Source organism: Stomoxys calcitrans, chromosome 3, assembly GCF_963082655.1.
Source record: "Stomoxys calcitrans chromosome 3, idStoCalc2.1, whole genome shotgun sequence".
Lineage (NCBI taxonomy): Eukaryota > Metazoa > Arthropoda > Insecta > Diptera > Muscidae > Stomoxys > Stomoxys calcitrans.
In genome coordinates this window covers 84,416,896-84,436,957 of record NC_081554.1, presented here as the reverse complement: position 1 = coordinate 84,436,957, position 20,062 = coordinate 84,416,896, and the positions used below count along the sequence as shown (strand labels likewise).

The 20,062-nt window shown below is 40.1% G+C and overlaps 1 protein-coding gene across 2 annotated transcripts in view; it reads left to right on the top strand.

The window, feature by feature from the left end:
• LOC106088915 (protein diaphanous) overlaps positions 1–19,844 on the top strand; it is a 79,085-nt gene extending 59,241 nt beyond the window's left edge. For both annotated transcript variants that reach the window (XM_013254629.2, XM_013254630.2), the window contains 3 exons: positions 11,535–13,481; positions 13,537–14,067; positions 19,208–19,844. In XM_013254629.2, coding sequence (XP_013110083.2) covers positions 11,535–13,481; positions 13,537–14,067; positions 19,208–19,686 — 2,957 coding nt within the window. In that variant the 3' untranslated portion in view covers positions 19,687–19,844. The remainder of the gene's footprint in view (positions 1–11,534; positions 13,482–13,536; positions 14,068–19,207) is intronic.
• The last annotated feature ends 218 nt before the right edge of the window (positions 19,845–20,062 follow it).

Sequence of the window (20,062 nt, the reverse complement as noted above, 5' to 3'; positions counted from 1 at the left end):
CTCAAATCGGTTCATAACCTGATATGGCTCCTATATAAACCGATTTCGGATCTTGACTTCTTGAGCCGATAGAAAGTGCAATTATTACCCGATTTGACTGAAATTCTGCATGAATTGTTTTAGTTTGACCATCAACAATTGTGCTAAATATGATCCATATCGGTTCATAACCTTATATAACTCCCATATAAACCGATTTCGGATCTTGACTTCTTGAGCCGCTAAAGGGCGCAATTATAATCCGATTTGGCTGAAATGTTGCATGAAGTGTTTTGTTCTAATTTAAACAACTGCGCCAAGTATGGCTCGAATCGGTTCATAACCTGATATAGCTCCCATATAAACCGATTTCGAATCTTCTTGTGCAGCTAGAGAGCGCAATTATTATCCGAATTTGCTGAGATTTAGCATGAAGCGTTTTGGTTTGATTTGGACCATACACCAAGTATGGCCCAAATCGGTCCACAATCTGATATAGCTCCAATATAAACCAATCTCCCGATTTGACTTCTTGAGCCCATGGTAGCCACAGTTTTTGTCCGATTTGGCTGAAATTTTGCACGACTTTCAATAACTGTGCCAAGTACGGTTTAAATCTGTATATAACCTGATGTAGATCTCATATAATCCGATTTTCCGATTTGAATTCTTGAGCCCCTGGAAGCCGCAAGTTTCATCCGATTTTGCTGATTTGACTTATTGAGCCCTAACAAATCGCAATTTTTAACCGATTTGACTGAAATTTTGCATATAATGTTCGGTTTTGACTCTCAACAACTGCACCAAGTACGGTCCAATTCGGTCTATAACTAGATATAGCTCCCATATTTTAGCAGAATCCATGGTGGTGGGTTTTCAAGATTTTTATATTATTGTATTATTATTATAAAGTAACAGCTGATAACTGACAGAAGAAAGAATGCAATTACAGAGTCACAAGCTGTGAAAAAATTTGTCAACGCCGACTATATGAAAAATCCGCAATTACTTTTTGGGCAACCCAATAGGTTATAGACCTGCATCATATGAATATTGAAAGTTTTCAGTTTCTTAAATCGGATAGAAATTGCACTTTCTTTTTTAAGGGTCAAAAAAAGTTAAAGACGATAAATAGATTGGTTTTTATGGGATCTATCCAAATTGCAAATTTGCCCTTGAACGTTCCAAGGGCAAACTTCTCACATATCAATGAGTGCTGTCCGATTCAAGTTTAAGCTCAATGGTAAGAGCCCCTCTTTTTGTAGCCGAATCCGAATGGCGTGCCGAAGTTTTTACATGGCTGTTATGGAGGAGATCTATTGGTCTGTTTGGCGTGGAGCTTTGTTATTGAGCGTTGCGTTGAAAAGTGGGCGAACTCTATTAGTCTCAATACATTATCGGAAGTTTCCTTCCCTATTTTCACATTACAATCTGCCAGAACGATTTTTATATCATCGGCGCAAATCATGGTTCTCAAAGCGTTGGCGGACGTCGCTCACATAGGGGATCCCTTTTTAATCTTCGTTTTTTAAAGTAATCTCTTTAAGTTTCCGGTTGCCCATCACCACAATCCGTCGCCTCAACCCATATTTTTATCGTTCTACAGGTGAACTCGTAGCAAATTTTAGCTCACTACCTTTAAGGAATATTAAAGGTAGCTACCCAGGTGAAACCGCGGGGAGTTTTGTTCACATTTGAGATGAGGGAAGACCAAGATAAGCCTGGATTTTGTCAAGTTGAAACCAATCAAAACATTTGCTTGGTTTCCAACAACCCGAAGTCACCCGGAGGTATAGTTCAGTTCGTATGAAATGAACATTTAATATGAATCAATCAACAGACCACGCTGCATAGAGTTTTAGATGTTCAATAAAGCATATTTAACTATTGAAAGGCTAGTTTTCAATAAAAAGGCAATTACATCATCAATTACATTAAACTACAGATCGAATTTTTGGTCCTTGTGAGGCCTAGTGGCAGACCATACAAAAATTGGTTGAAAACTATTTGGATTTAGATATGACTTCCTTATATATGTTCGTCCGATCTTCACGAAATTTGGGATGCAATATTTTCTTGACTCTTGAGATTATTGGTGACTTTTACAAAAATCGGTCCAGATTTAGATATAGATCACATATATATGTACATATATTCTTCTAGAGCCTTTGCAAGCACATTTATCAACCGACCTTCATAAAATTTTGCACAATGTCTTCTTCTATGACTCCTACTATGTACATAGAATTCGGTCGAACTCGGTTGAGATATATATATAGCTCTTATATGTTTTTTTGTCCAATTTAAGCTAATATTGTAATAATGTGGTCCCAGGTCTACCGATTCTTACAAAACTTGGCTCATGGAAGTCTTTTATGGCACTTGAAATATTTACTGAATAGAATAGAAATCGGTTGACATTTAAATTGTATGTCACCCATGTATATGTATCGCCATATTTAAATTCTAGAGCCTTTACAACCTCTATTATTTATCAATTTCAAAATTTTGCACAATATTTTCTTCTACAACTGACACCAACAAACATATAGGAAAACTTTAGGACTTATAAAAACATGATGCCAATTATAGCCATTCGAAGGAGAAATTAGCGGCATCATTTAAGATGATCAAAAAAAAATAATTATTTTTTTGAAATATTTAACATTTATAGTTGCTTAATTTTTTCAATTTGTTTGCGTAAAACTTTATGACAATAAAAGTCATTTAAAACCAATTGACCGACACAAACAATAATCTTTTAAAATCATAAAACTAGTTTGAGAGCAAATTAAAATGAACGCAAGTGAAAAAATTTCATCAAAATACTGAAACTGATTCGTCAAAACTATCGCCATAAAACTAAGATATTCGCAAAGACAACAATATTTTGGAGGCTTTGAAAGATTTGGATCGGCCTATAAATAGTGTGTTGGCAAGCAGTACAAAATTCAACTGACTTTAACCACAGGTCACCGCCGATGGGCCAGTTCCTGCAACAAGTAGAGACCACAATAAAAAAAAAAAATTAAGGTATCTACCAATTTCACAGTAAAAGAAGAATTTTGGCAATTTTCGATTTCAAAAAAAATGAGGGGTGGGGTGGGCCCCTGAAAATAAAATCCTTGCTATGTCTTTGATCCATATCATATGGATATCCATATCATATAGATATGATATGGCCTAATTTAAACTTATTGTGTATGTATAAGTTCTTACTTCCATAACTATTCCATACTTGCCCTTATTTTTCATTTACAAATATAAATAGTTATTGTATAACTTACGTTAAAAGTAATAATTTGTACAAAAATTGTTAGAAAAAACCACTTTCTTTTTAAAATAGTCAAATTATTTCATACTATGTTCAAACTCAATGTCGCTCTCATTTTATAAAGGTACATAATACTGCTCCAATATTTTCTTTAACGTTCCTATCAGACCTACCAGATATTTTGATCTTTTGAAAATTTCTTATTATAGACCCAATTATGTTATCATTTTAATCAACTGAAAGATATAATAGATCTATCTGAGAATCGAGAAAATGTAAAAAGAAAATTATATTATTTTTAAATTCTTAGGTTAATACATTTGTAAATATATTGTTATTAGCCTGTAAGGGTATTTATTATTTATAGACTTAAATAAAAAAAAAAACTGATCACTGATCTGACCTCCGCAGTACATGTCTGATTTGGATGCAATTTTGCACAACGAGTTCTGCTACGACTTTTTGCATACGTGCCAAATATGGTCTGAATCGGTCTTTAATCTGATATAGCTTCCATATAAACCGATATCTCGATTGTACTTCATCTGCCCATTCAGCGCAATTCTTATCCAATTTGGCTAAAACTTTGCACAATGACATCTTCTATGGTCTGCAACTTCCAAGCTAAGTATGGCCCGAATCGGTCCATAGCTCCAATAATATATCAACTCTTATCCACTACCCTTTGTTTGCCTGTAAAGAGATACGAGCAAAGAACTTGACAAATGTGATACATGTTGAAAGGTATATAAAATTCGGTCCGGCCGAACTTAGCAAGCTTTTACTTGTTATACCCACCACTGTAGGATAGGGTGTATATTCATTTAGTCATTCCGTTTGCACCACATCGTAAAATTCTAAAACGATTTAACGATGTGCGTGTGTCTGTCCGCCCGTCTGTTGTAATCACTCTACAGGCTTCAAAAATTGAGATATTGAGCTAAAATTTGGCACATATGCACGCTGGTTAAGTTCTTGAATGGACCAAATCGGACCATATTTGGATATAGCTGCTATATAGACCGATTTTCCAATAAACGGTCTGAAGCCCATAAAAACTTTATTTTTTTCGATTTCGCTGAAATTTAAAACAGTGAGTAGTTTTAGCCTCCCGACATCTGACTCAAATATGGTTCAGATCGGACTATATTTAGATATAGCTGCCATATAGACCGATCTGACGACAAAGGGTCTGAAGTCCATAAAAGCTTTATTTTTTAAACGATTTCGCTGGAATTTAAAACAGTGAGTAGTTTCAGGCCTCTCAACTTCGAACCCAAATATGGTTCAGATCGGGCTATATTTAGATATAGCTGCCATATAGACCGATCTGCCGATAAAGGGTCTGAAGCCCATAAAAGCTTTATTTTTATCCGATTTCGCTGAAATTTAAAACAGTGAGTAGTTTTAGGCCTACCATCATCTGAACCAAATATAGTTCAGATCGGACTATATTTAGATATAGCTGCCATATAGACCGATCCCCCAATAACGGTTCTGAAGCCCATAGAAGCTTTATTTTTTAACCGATTTCGCTGAAATTTGAAACATTGAGTGGTTTTAGACCTCCTAACATAGGACCCAAATATGGTTCAGATCTGACTATATTTAGATATATCTGCCATATAGACCGATCTGCCGAGAAAGGGTCTGAAGCCCATAAAAGCTTTATTTTTTATCCGATTTTCCTGGTATTTAAAACAGTGAGTAGTTTTATCTGACCCAAATATGGTTTGGATCGGACTATATTTAGATTTAGCTGCCATATAGACCGATCTGCCGATAAAGGGCCTGAAGCCCATAAAAGCATTATTTTTTATCCAATTTCACTGAAATTTGAAACAGTGAGTAGTTTTAGACCACCCGCCATCCGACCCAAACATGGTAAAAATAGGACTGTATTTAGATATAGCTGTCATATAGACCGATATGCCGGTTAAGGGTCTGAAGCTCATAAAAGTTTTATTTATTACCCGATTTTGTTGAAATTTGAAATACAAAATTCAACAGTGACTTATATTTATAAGACCACTCAATGCCCGTGCCGAATTTGGGTGGATAAGTTATCCAATTTTCATCGGAGTGTGACGAAAGGGGGTTTACATACATACCCGATGTGGTGGGTATCCAAAGTTCGGCCCGGCCGAACTTAATGCCTTTTTACTTGTTTTTATTTCAATTCTTAACCTTAATAATATTTTTTCTTAATTAGCTTGGCATACGAATAAAAAAAGTATTCATCTGTTTTAATATGTAATTTTATGAATTCATCTTTTAAATTAAACATCTAAACATTTTCGGCTTAAAATGGAAATGACACCAGGCAGATAACGAATAAGCAAAACAAAAAATACTTATATATACATATAATATACAAAACAACAAATAGATGACTAATATTGCAATATTTTACGAAAATTATCTTAAGGTAGACGGTGGGGTATATACTGATTTTGTACGTGTTATACTGTTAAGCGTTTCATGTGGACTTGAGTAATGACTGATGTCATTAAACTTACTTCGGAAATACATTTTCAATAGCAAAATTTTTTTTTATATAACTAGTACAATGCACAGAATGAGGAATATTGAGCTATGGCTAGTAATTGCAATCACACTTAGTTTCTAAGATTAACAGTTACATATTTGTAAATGTAATGAAAAACTTATCTTTCCCATGATTATAACTTTTCGTCTACAAACTGAACACCTTTATTAACCACTGTGACAAAGTTTTCCTTTAAATCTTAAGCAATTTTACTCATGGACATTTCATTAAGGAATAGGGGCAAACTTCTCACATATCAATGAGTGCTGTCCGTTTCAAATATAAGCTCAATGATAAGGGACCTCCTTTTTTATACCCTACACCATAGGATGGGGGTATACTAATTTCGTCATTCTGTTTGTAACACCTCGAAATATGCTCTAAGACCCTATAAAGTATATATATTCTTGATCAACATGTCATTTTAAGTCGATCTAGCCATGTCCGTCCGTCTCTCTGTCGAAAGCACGCTAACTTTCGAAGAAGTAAAGCTAGGAGCTTGAAATTTTGCACAAATACTTCTAATTAGTGTAGGTCGGTTGGGATTGTAAATGGGCCAAATCGGTCCATGTTTTGATAAAGCTGCTATATAAACCGATCTGGGGTCTTGACTTCTTGAGCCTCTAGAGGGCGCAATTCTCGTCCGATTTCGCTGTCATTTTGCATGTAGTGTTTTGGTATAATATCATAACCTGATATAGCTGCCATATAAACCGATCTTGGTTCTTGACTTTTTGAGCCTTTAGAGGGCGCTTTTCTCGTCCGATTTCATAATTTTGCACGTAGTGTTTTTGTATAACTTCCAACAACTGTGTTAAGTATGATTAAAATCGGTTCATAACCTGCCATATAAACCGATCCTGGATCTTGACTTCTTGAGCCACTGGAGGGCGCCATTCTCAACCGATTTGGCAGAAATTTTGTAGAACTGCTTCTCCCATGACGTTCAACATACGTGTCCAATATGATCTAAATCAATCAACAGTTTGTTACAGCTCCTCTATAAACCGATTTCCCGATTTTGCTTCTTAAGCCCCTACAAGGCGCAATTCTTATCTGAATGGACTGAAATATTACGCTATGACTTCCACAATGTTCAGCATTCAATTCATTTATCGTCCGAATCGGACTATAACTTGATATAGCTCCAATAACATAGCAGTTCTTATTCATTATTCTTTGTTTGCCTGAAAGGAGATTCCGCGCAAAGAACTCGACAAATGGGATCCATGGGGGTATATAAGATTCTGTCCGGCCGAACTTAGCACGCTCTTACTTGTTCTAATTCAGGTGATCCTCGACTTTATGCATATTTACCCATGAACATTCCATTAAGGAACGGAGGCAAACTTCTCACATATCAATGAGTGCTGTCAAATTCATCTTTAAGCTCAATGATAAAGGGCCTCCTTTTGATATCTCTTTGATGAGAAGTTTTTTAAATGGCATACTTCCTCACAAATGTCTCCATCATTAAAAGGGTATAACCACCGCTGAATTTTTTTCTGATTTTCTCGCCAGTACTCGAACCCAAGGCGTTCAGCGTCATAGGCGGACATACTAATCTATCCACTTCTGCTATATATATGTTTAAAAACGTTTTGCCCGTTTCTGCAACATTTGGATTTTTGAAGCTTTTTGTTTTTAAACAAGTCGATGTCCAAAAAAGCACCTATTTCGTGTATTATTCTGTTTGTATTGCTTGTAAGGCAATTTTGCCAAACTCATTGGACATGTATTTCAAATAAAGATTATTTAAGCAAGAATGAGTGTTCTGAGAATTTATGCAGATTTATTTTCTTAATCTTTGTTGCTATATATGGAAATCCATGTTAGGCGATAATTAAACAAAATACGTGACATTTTGGTTGAAATTTTTTTGTTATTCTAGGATTTTTAAAGTAATTCATGTCAGGTCCGATTCATATAAAATCATTAAAAATCATAGTTACATGCTGATGACATCCCTATTCCGTGACATCCACGTTCTATGTAAGGACAAAGAGTCGTCAATCCCATGGCAGCCGGTTGTACGCACCGGATTGGCCCGATGGAATCCCCATCGGCAAGGGCTACCGCCTCAGTGTACGTGTTCGTCCTTTTTTTTGTTCATGGGAGAGGCACACCCTGGAGTGCCTTCTTTGCACGTTTCTGGTCCGTGCCGAGATTGAAAAGTACCCCGGACCTCGGTTCTGTTCGGCTTGCCAGAACCGCCTCCATCATCGGTCGGTGAGGTGTAACCTGCGCATGGAGTGGGTACATTTCCATACGTCACTACGGGAGTATAGTCACACTAAATATGTTGTAAGGTGCTGTGCGAGCATAGACAGCAGTAAGTCACAAGCGTCGTCGCCGTCGCCTTTTGCGTCCTCTTCGTCAGACTATGTGACCTCCCCGACCTCTCCCGTGCGGCAATATACATAACAGCAGCATCCCAGCCCCAATATTATGTGTATCTTTTTTTGCAATTGATTTGCAATGGCAAGATCGACGAGATAGTGAATTTTATGATTCGGAAGAACATATTGGTTGCAGCGATCCAGGAGGCAAAGCTGATCAACGACTGCAGCCTTGTCGAGGATACAATGTGCTATGTAAGGATCGCTTAAGGAATGGAGGGGGATTGGCCTTCGTGATACACCATTCCGTGCAGTATAGAACTATCTCGCCTGCGCCTGACGCTAAGGACCCTTACATGGAGTGCATGGGGAAAGCAGTCAGGTACTGCCGAGTAGAGCTATACGCCTGCGCCTGGCGCTAGTGACCCTTACATGGAGTGCATGGGGAAAGCAGTCAGGGCAGTCAGGTACTGCCGAGTAGAGCTATACAACGTGTACATACCGCCGGTTGGTAGTAGCTACCTAGCTAAGCTTACAAGCCCAACATAAGTGGTCTTGCCATAATCGTCTGGTTTAGGAGACTTTAATTTGCATCACTTTTTATGGCATTCTCCCCTAGGTAACGACCAGCGGGTCATAACTTTGGCAGAGCATAACTTATTTATGCTCTGCCAAAGAGGACTCCATTAGGATTACGAGGAGCACCTAGCCAGACATTTCGCAATCCCGTGGCAGCCGGTTGTACGTACCGGATTGACCCGATCGAGTCCTTCATCGGCAAAGGCTGCTGCCTCAGTATACAATACACTGCTATAACAACAACAACATTGCATCCCCTGATCTCCTGAGTGACGTATCCTGACAAGCCGTAATTTCTTTGGGATCGGACTACCTTTCCATAATTCTCACCATCGACCGACCACCCTCTGAGCGCCAGACGTTAATCAATCAAAAGAAGGCCCATTTCAAATGTGCTAGTTGCCGAGAGGAAATTTGGAAACATCATTAATGCAGCAACCGCTCGGTTTATACCAGCCGTTCCTATACCCCAAGTGCGGCCCAATTTCCCGGCGCAGGCAGTGGTACTCGCAGACGAACGTGATGGAATTCATTGCACAGACTCCACTAGCCCCAAGAATCAGCGAGCTGAATCTAGATATAAAGAGGGTAGTCAACATAACATAAGCGGAATTTGCGGCCGGAATAATTTAGGCACCGGCTTGGACAAGCTGTGGTCTACTGTTAAGTCACTCTCGAACCCTCGAACAGGACCTCAGTCACTTTTGGCGACGTAGCTGTGACTAATCCGAAGAAATGCGCCAGGTTGTTCAACCGTCAACTAATTGTGCATTCCGAGAGTGACAGGGCTTGCGGGAGAGCCATTCGTCGAATCCGTAGTTTCCAAGCCGATGGACAGCCATCACAATCTACAGTAGACGAATGTCCTCCGTGGCGCCAAGTCATCCAAGGCGTTGGGCCCCGACGGAATCCCTACATTGACGCTGAAGAATCGGGTTTTAACTGGAGTTTAATACCTTACTACTGTCCTTAACCTGTCTTTGAAAACTCTTATAGTACTCGATGTCTGCAAGATGGGCAGAGTGATTCCGGTACTGAAACCTGGAAAGGACCCGAGTAAGGGGGAGTCGTACAGACCGATCTCCCTTCTCTCACCAGTAGCCAATACGCTTGAGAGACTACTCCTTCCGAGCCTCGTACGAGAATTTCCATTCGCCGAGCAGCATCACAGATTTCGAAGACTGTATAGCACAACATCTGCTTTGCATGCCATCACCGCACACATTTGAAATGCTGGGTTGCAAATTATCTGTGTGGTCGCCATTCATTTGTGAAATTAATGGATTAGAAGTCGAAGCACCGTAGAGTGAAACAGGGAGTTCCCCAAGGCGGGGTGATATCTACGGTGCTGTTTAACCTCGATTCGCCATGCCAAACTATGCTTTGAGGACATCCCCAATACGTCCAGCCAGGACTGAAACGCTGGGTTGCAAATTATCTGTGTGATCGCCATTCATTTGTGGAATTAAGGGATCAGAAGTCGAAGCACCGTAGAGTGAAACAGGGAGTTCCCCAAGGTGGGGTGATATCTACGGTACTGTTTAACCTCTATCTATCCTCCATCCCATAAGTCAAAAGTAGAAACAAGGTCCTCAATTCACTTACCGGCAGCATTTGTGACCACGTACAAAGCATTTGGCCGGACTGTGGTAAGTTATGCAGCGAGTGTGGTTTCATCAGCGGTGGAATAATATTCAGATATGCCAGAATGCCGCCTTTCAAACTGCGACGGGCCGTCTCCTCAGTTCTCATGTGAACCACCTCCACCACGAGGTCCTCAATTCACTTACGGCAGCACTTGTGACGACGTACAAAGCATTTGGCCTGTCTGCCATCAGACTCACTTGGACGTTTCCATCCATTGTGATATCACAGGAACTACCTATTTCTGACTGTCAGTGCGGACACGGCAAATGTTCTATTGTCTCTTCTTCCTCGACGTCCTCACAGCTTCTGTAGAAGTTGTTACTTGCAACCTTCAATTCGTCAGCATGTTTTCCTATCAGACAGTGACCTGTCATGACGGACACAATGACTGAGACTTCTGTTCTAGCCGACGACAACAAAACGGTAGATCTCTTCAAGTCTAGATTTGTTTACATAATTTTGCTGAATGTTCCCCATCCCCACTTTGTGACTTCGTTCTTCGAGCCTCATCAAGAAGACATAGTTTAGATGTCGTTAGTATTGGGTTGCCCAAAAAGTAATTTCGGATTTTTCATATAGTCGGCGTTGACAAATTTTTTCACAGCTTGTGACTCTGTAATTGCATTCTTTCTTCTGTCAGTTATCAGCTGTCACTTTTAGCTTGCTTTAGAAAAAAAGTGTGAAAAAGTATATTTGATTAAAGTTCATTCTAAGTTTTATTAAAAATGCATTTACTTTCTTTTAAAAAATCCGCAATTACTTTTTGGGCAACCCAATAGCATACCACAGATTCCAATTCCCCTGGGATGTGTGAGATAGTGCCTTTAAGTTAAGTGAAAAAATGATTACTTCCGGAATTGTATGACGGATTTGTCATAGTGTGAATATCTTTTTGATTTTCTAGGTCGCATTGAGAAGGACTTTTTATAAGGAGCTGAGAATACAACGGCTCCTGCTGCTTGTATTTCACCTAAAGTTAATTTATCGTTATCATCTAAAGTTAAGTCTCATTTGTCAATCGATTTCGTTTCAAACTATATATTGACGTTTTTAAGTACTATGTCCTCGTTTTGATATAGCCGTCACATCATACATACCACTGATTTGTCGTTATTATAAGATTCACAACATAACAGCAGAACGTATTGAATATTTTCTTTCTTTACAGGCAAAAACTCTTTGGAACATCGAGCGAATTCAAAATTTGAAAAACCTCTTGACTACATCGAATACCTGCGCAATAGTGAACACAGTGAGCCTAAAATCTATGCCTGCCTGGAAAGCTTGCGGGTGGCGCTCACCAACAATCCCCTATCGTGGATTGAAGAGTTCGGCGAAGATGGCATTGATGAAGTCATCAAAATGATGAGTCGATGCAAAAGGGATCGTTTATACGATCGCATCGAATTGGAATGTATTCGTTGTCTCAAGGCCATCATGAATAACACATGGGGTTTAAATTTAGTTCTAACACCCGATCAACACCAGGTTGTACTGCTGTTGGCACAGTCTCTGGATCCCCGTAAGGTCACCACTATGTGTGAAGCCGTCAAATTGTTGGCTTCGTTTTGTCTGGTGCACGAACGCAATGGCTATGATAAGGTGCTGAGGGCTATAACAACAGCAGCCTCAACTTCTTACAAATCCAGTGAACGTTTTCGACCCATAGTCGATTCGTTATTCATACCGGAAAAGGATGACCCACGAAGAGAACTGGCGTGCCATAGCTTAATTTTCATCAATACTCTCACAAATACTCCAAATGAGCTGAATTTTCGTCTGCATTTACGTTGCGAAATTATGCGTATGGGTCTGTATGCGAAATTCGATGACTTCAAGAGGATGGTGGAGGCCAGTAACAATGATTCGTTGAAACAGCATTTTAAAATTTTCAATGAAATTCGAGAAGATGACTTCGAAGAATTTATCCAGCGTTTCGAAAATGTCAGCTACAACATGGAGGACGTGACGGACTGTTTTGAGGTGGTTAAGAACTTAGTTACCGACACTCGGGCGGAGCCATATTTCCTGTCGATAATGCAACATCTGTTGTATATACGCGATGATTTCTACTACCGGCCAGCCTACTATCAACTCATCGAGGAGTGCATATCTCAAATTGTATTTCACAAGGGATATTGTGATCCCAATTTCGAAAATCGAAATTTCAATATAGACACTTCTTTGTTGTTGGACGACATTGTGGAGAAGACCAAGGCCAAAGAAACCAAACGGGCGGAGGAATATGAAAAGAAAATCGGCCAATTGGAAATTGCCAAACAGGAGGCTGAAGCAAAGGTGGCACATTTGGAAGAGAAAATAAAACTAATGGAGGCAAATGGAGCTGTGGCTGGATCGCCAAGCAAATTGCCAAAGGTTAATATACCAATGCCGCCTCCTCGAGGAGGAGTGCGAATGCCTCCACCTCCTCCGCCTCCGCCGGGAATGGGCGGTCCGGGAGGACCACCACCACCTCCTCCACCACCAATGCCAGGTATGGGCGGTGGACCGAGACCTCCTCCACCTCCACCCTTCCCAGGTATGGGAGGACCCCCACCCCCACCTATGCCTGGCATGGCGGGAGGTCCCCCACCGCCACCCATGCTTATACCCATGGCGCCTGTGCTGCCTCATGGCTTGAAGCCTAAGAAGAAGTGGGAAGCAAAGAACCCCATGAAACGTGCCAACTGGAAACCCATTGTCCCCCAAAAGATGTCGGAAAAATCATTTTGGGTTAAGTGCCAAGAAGAAAAGTTGGCTTCGGACGACATGCTTGCCGAACTCTCGTTGAAATTCTCTTCGAAGCCCATAAAGAAGGATCAAAAGGATTCTGTGGACAAACCAACAACGCTCACAAAAAAGACTGTCGATTTGCGTGTGCTGGATGCCAAATCGGCACAAAATCTTTCAATTCTCTTGGGAGGATCCCTCAAACACTTGTCATATGATCAGATAAAGTTGAACCTATTACGCTGTGATACTGAGATTTTGTCTTCCAATATTCTGCAACAACTCATACAATATCTACCACCTCCAGATCAATTGAAACGTTTGCAAGAGATCAAGGCGAAGGGTGAACCATTGCCGGCCATTGAACAATTCGCTGCAACAATCGGTGAGTTCGATTAATATTCCATAACAGAATTTGTTAATTAATTTTCTCAACACAGGTGAAATTAAGCGTCTGTCGCCTCGCTTGAACAATCTGAACTTTAAGCTAACATTTACTGACATGGTCCAAGACATCAAACCCGATATTGTGGCGGGCACAGCTGCCTGCGAAGAAATACGAAATAACAAAAAATTCTCCAAAATACTTGAACTCATTCTCCTTATGGGCAACTTCATGAATTCTGGTTCGAAAAATGAATTAGCATATGGTTTTGAAATTTCTTATCTGACCAAATTGACCAACACAAAGGATGCGGAGAACAAACAGACTCTATTACACTACTTAGTCGATGTGGTGGAGAAGAAATTCCCCGATGCCTTGTCCTTCTACGATGATATGACCCATGTGGATAAAGCTTCTCGTGTCAACATCGATGCCATTCAAAAATCTATGAGGCAAATTAATGCAGCGGTGAAGAATCTGGAAACCGATTTACAAAACAACAAAGTGCCACAATGTGAGGATGACAAGTTTTCCGAGGTGATGAGTAAATTTGCATCGGATTGCAGGCAACAAGTCGATGTGTTGGGTAAGTGGAAACAACTGTAAGCAAGTCTTTAGTTGCAATCTGCAATAATCATGTGAATTCAAGGGGTATAACAGCTTGATTTCAAGAAATGATAGTGGAAGAAATGCAACACCAACGAGTATTGTTATATATTCTTATTCCTCTGTAGATTAATTCTTAAGCTCGAGGCCAAGTATCGTTGATTTTTTTCACAAAATCTTTTTGGTATTTATTTATATCCAATATTTCGTCCTTTCACTGAAGGACATCATTTGGGATAAAAAGCGCTAACAATACAAAATTAATCACAGAGCTTTTCTCTATGCTCTGTGATTAAGCCGCTGTTTCGTTGCAACGAAAACAACCAAAGCGTAAGCGCGGTTTATCCTGATGATGTTTTCCAACGAAAGTACCAAATATTGGATTAAAAAAAAAATAATAAAAACTTTGTAAAAAAAGTCAACTTTACTTGGTCTTGAGTTTTAATCAACACAGGTGGAGGCCACCGTAGCGCAGAGGTTAGCATGTCCGCCTATGACGCTGAACGCCTGGGTTCGAATCCTGGCGAGACCATCAGAAAAAATTTTCAGCGGTGGTTTTCCCCTCCTAATGCTGGCAACATTTGTGAGGTACTATGCCATGTAAAACTTCTCTCCAAAGAGGTGTCGCACTGCGGCACGCCGTTCGGAGGCCCCTTATCATTGAGCTTTAACTTAAATCGGACTGCACTCATTGATATGTGAGAAGTTTGCCCCTGTTCTTTAGCGGAATGTTCATGGGCAAAATTTGCAATTTGCAATAATAGAAGAAGACATGTTGCTTTAGAGCCTTCATTCATAAGAACTTAAAGATTCTTATTCATACCAATTATGTCCGTGTATACAGATGGTCCAGGGGAAGATGGTGTATCCCATATCACCCTCCTAGAGAAAAACCTACAATTCCTTCAGCGAGGAAAGACTCCTATGGTACATAGTCAATCTTGTCTAATATACCCCAAAGCTGCCAACAAAACGATAGAGTATCCAATCCAAAGTACGGGTAACTCCAGTTTCACAACTACTTAAGTGCAAGGGGACAACTTCGTGCCGCTCTCTCAAAACATAGGCGCAAAGGCATTAGATTGAGTACGTCATACTACTTACGCCTCTCTCGGCGCATTCCCCTTGCCACGCGATCAGTACCGTCGCTGAGTACGTTCTTCATTATTCTACGCACGGCATAACTGTCTGATCCCTGATCCCAGACTAATCATCACGATCCAATCTCCTCTTACGCATCGCATTCAGTCGTATTTTGAAGCTCGTTTCTCAGTTTAATTTCAACTTCCCAACTCCTACCTATCGAGAGGCGACGCACAGCACAGAAAATCCAAAAAACCAGTAAAATATGCCGTATGAGAACGTGTAGAGATATCTCTTTGAAATTCGTAGTAGTTAGAGCTGAGGTGTTATCGAGATCGAGTGCAAGGCCCTAAGTTGTGCGGGCGCCTCTAGGCAGGACCCTAAAGTTGGTCACCTCGGCATTTCGAACAAGTAAAAGGCGTTAAACCGAGAGGTCGGTTTATATGACATCTATATATAAATCGATCTGGGCCAAATTAAAGAGGGCTGGCGAAGGGCCTAACAAATCAAATTCCCAAATTTTTGGCGAAATTGGACAATAAATGCGCTTTTTATAGGCCCAAGACCTTAAATCTAGGGATCAGTCTATATGGCAGCTATATCCAAATCTAGATTGATCTGTGCCATATTACAGAAAGATGTCGAGGAGCCAAGCAAAACTAACTGTCCCAAATTTCGGCGACATCGGACCATAAATGCGCCTTTTATGGGCCCAAAATCTTAAATTGAGAGATCGGTCTATATGACAGCTATATCAAAATCTGGACCGATCTGGGCCAAATTGAAAAGGATATCGATTGGCCTAACACATGGCTGTCACAAATTGCAGCAAAATCGGATAGTAAATGTGGCATTTATGGGCCTACGACCCTAAATCGGTTGATCAGTCTATATGGGGGCTATATCAAGATATAGTCCGATATAGCCCATCTTCGAACTTAACCTGCTTATGGACAAAAGAGAAAAAGAAGCTGTGCAAAGTTTCAGCTCAATATCTCTATTTTTAAAGACTTTTTAACAAAAATCCCCAAAATACCCCTTTCGGGCAATGATGGTTTCAAAATCTACTTTATTTTTAGTAAATTTGCTGTGGAGACTACAAATATTGTGAGGTGCAAAAAAATTTTTTTGCATGAGTTTAGGGGACATTTTGAGTAAAAAAAACATTTGCCCAATTGGAGGACCTAGGGTTTGGAATTTTCGAGCTCGAGGAGTTCTTCCATTTTTATAATAAAAAATTGCCCATTTCGTAGTACATATAGCATCCGTTTAAGTCGGCATATCTTGTTAAAATTTCACTTAAAAAGCATCTACAATATGTCCTTTTTACAAACAATAAAAGAAAAAATTAAGGTATTTAAGCAAGTTGTTTCAATAAAGACTAATCAATGAAAATATTTTTTTTTTTGACCAAAAAATGCAAAAATACACTTTTTTCACATTTTTTGGCTTCCAAACTGTATAACTTTTCATTGAATAATCAGATTCGAACGATTGTTGCGGCGAATTCGTTGCAAATTTTGTCACGAATTCAAGTTATGCATATAAATGAAAACCGAACCAAAAATTACTTCGCAAATGGAGTGGAGATTTGGCAGCCCGAACAATTTTTCGAAATGCCGAGGCGCCCGGGCCACCTAGTGCCTTGAAATTTTGCGCACGATCTCGATAGCGCTTCAGCTCTAACTATTCCAAATTTCAAAGAGAAATTTCTCTACCCGTTCTCACACGGCATATTTATATCCTACACCACTACTGTGGTATAGGGTATTATAACTTGGTGCATTTGTTTGTAACACCCAGAAGGAAGAGAGCTATACCCATTGATAAGTATACCGATCGACTCAGAATCACTTTTTTATTCGATTCGAAATCGATTCAGATTAAGATATAGCTCACAGAGATATGTGAGCTATATGAGCAATGTTGCAATAATATGGTCATTTGTAAACCGATTCTCTCAAAATTTGACAGGAAGAATTTTTTCATGATTTTCGACATTACTGATAAATCTCATAGAAGTCGGTAAAGATTTGGATACAGCTCCCATATATACAAATCTCACGATTTTCACTTCTAGATTTTCACTGAAAGCGCATTTATTGACCAATATTGCGTAAATTTTGCACAACGCTTTCCTAACGGCTAACACAATATCTAAAAAGTTTGGTCGAAATCGGTTTGGATTTAGATATATGTGATCGTTCGATTTTCAGTAATTTATTGTACAATAATGTTGTCTTTTGTCAACCGATTGTTACGAAAATTGGCATATATACTCGTAATTTTCTTATAACTGTTGACATTTTTGACACGCAGTGAAATAACATTGAGATCTATCAGATCTCTATCTGTCCTATGTACTGCGATGGGCTGACTCGTCAATTTTCTTGTGTACTACTTCCATCAGGAAACCAAGATCCTACCCATGCGAAGACACAACTATATGCTGTCTAAACAGTATTTACTGGGTTGATATCGCAGATACAGTCCCAAACACCACCTTCTGGATAGGTGTTCATCACCCAGAGATATCAAGATGGATCTACTTGATCAAGAGCGTGAGTTTTAGCGCTACAAGAGAAACCCTCTTAATCAGGCGGCGGGTCTGAATGTAATTTACGCAGACGCGGTAGCAGAAGTGGTGAACAGCTCAAGATCGACCGCCACCCATTGCACTTGAAGAAGTTAGCCTCCCTCGGGAAACCATAGTAGTTGTGACTCAACTGCGTGCCAGTAGATGATGGCAATGTGTTAGACGTCGGTCCCGATTGTAACCAGAGCCAACACGATACCTATTTGACTGCCCAGCCAATCCTACTCGACTTAGAACCAGATCCCACAGGAGTGGAGGATTGGCCTTCGTAAAACACCATTCCATGCAATATAGACAAATCTTGCCTGCGCCTGTCGTTTGTGACCTTTACATGGAATGTATCATGATGCCAATCAGGTCCAGTTCTGCAGAGATACAACGTGTATGTACCGCCGGTTGGTAGTTATGTCCCGATTTGGTTTGAGTGGTGTTTTTGGGGGCGGGGAACCCCTCGACCCTTAAGATGACATTTTTATGCCAAGTTCGTACTCTACTCTTAAATACCTCCCATTTGATACCCATATTGCCCAAAGCGGTAAAAGTGTCTTGTTGGGTGGTGTTTCTGGGGGTGGAGAATCCCCCGACACTAAGGGTGACATTTTTATGCCAAGTTCGTACTCTGCTCTTATATACCTCTCATTTGCAAAGCGGTAAAAGTGTCCTGTTGGGTGGTGTTATTGGGGGTGGGGGACCCCCCACATATTGTCCTAGTCGGTAAACATGTCCGTTCGTGTGGGTTTTGAGATGGGGCGTCCCCCCAAGTAAGTTGACCCCAAAATTGTATACCAATTTTGTGTTTTTGGGGTACCATATGGTGGTATGCAAAATTTCGCTTAAATCTCCGAGATCTGGCGTTTTTGAAAATTGGGGTAAGGGGGAGCGTCCTCGCCCCCTTCGGATATCAAAAAATGTAAATGTAGCTACAGGAAAAGTACGCGATCAGACCTATTGTCTAATACTTCTTTTAGATTGTTTATCGACGTCGTTGACGTTGTAGCCACATTTGCATACGGAGATGGCTATGCTCGTCAAGTTCCTGTAGGTGAGCAAGCTCGTTCCGGTCCAAAGGACCGATCGCCGCGGAAACACGTTGGCCATTGGTTATTGAAAGGTGCTAATTACTCGCCTTGACATATCGAGAACGATGCGGTGCCGCCCGGCCTCTCACTGAGACTATCCGCTCGATACCGTTGATTGTCCGTGACTGCAATTGCAGCTACTCCGTATGGAGCATTACACTATTTGCAACTTTTGTACGCACCTGAGAGCTCGCAGCTAAGCGTCTCGTGACAGCTGTGAGCACCACACAGATTGGAACTCAAAAAAGTTCCAGACTGTGTGAATCTCACAGCTATCCCGTGCAGGGATTGCTTATCGTCTTGCGCTAATCTTAAATAAAATGTCACTGTTGTAATAACTTGCATTGTTTTTCTATTTTTAGGTAAAATGCAAGTGCAAATGGAGAAACTTTACAAAGAGCTTGGCGAGTACTTTGCATTTGATCCCGCTAAATATACCATGGAGGAATTCTTTGTCGATATAAAAACCTTTAAGGATGCCTTTGTACATGCTCACCAGGAAATCGTACGCCAACGTGAAGAGGAGGAAAAGAAGAGACGCCTACAGGAGGCTCGTGAACAATCGCTTCGCGAACAAATGGAAAGGCAGCAGCGTAAATTGGCTTTGGTCGATATGGATGCTGCCCATGCCCAAGAAGGTGTCATGGATAGTTTGCTAGAAGCACTACAGACTGGTTCAGCTTTTGGCAATCGCAATAGTCGACAGCAAAGAAGACAACGACCGGCCGGAGCCGAACGACGAGCACAACTGAGTCGACCGCGATCTCGAACACGAGTTGCGCCCGGCGCTTTGGTGTCACGAGAAATGCTGGGCAATGAAACATTGATGGGTTCCGCTTAATCGGCTGAAAAAAAACATGTTTCCTAAACTCGTAACCTCCCCTATCCGAAAACACTGTTTGTATATATGCATATATATAAAATTTAATTTAACAACTACAAAACAAAATAAACGCCGCTTATAGTCATTTAAGTTATACATAAAACAAATAATAATAATAACGCATAAACTCTATTTTTTATAACGACATGAGATCCTATCTACAAAGACCAATAACTCTGCAAACTGTATTTATAAAACTAATCTATTGCTAATTATTTTATTGTTTTTATACATCGAAACAAATGTAAAATAAATAAACTTAACAAAATGTATTAATTTCTACATTTTTTCTCTCAATTTACAGAGCTTTTTCAAAACTAAAAGAAAAACTTCT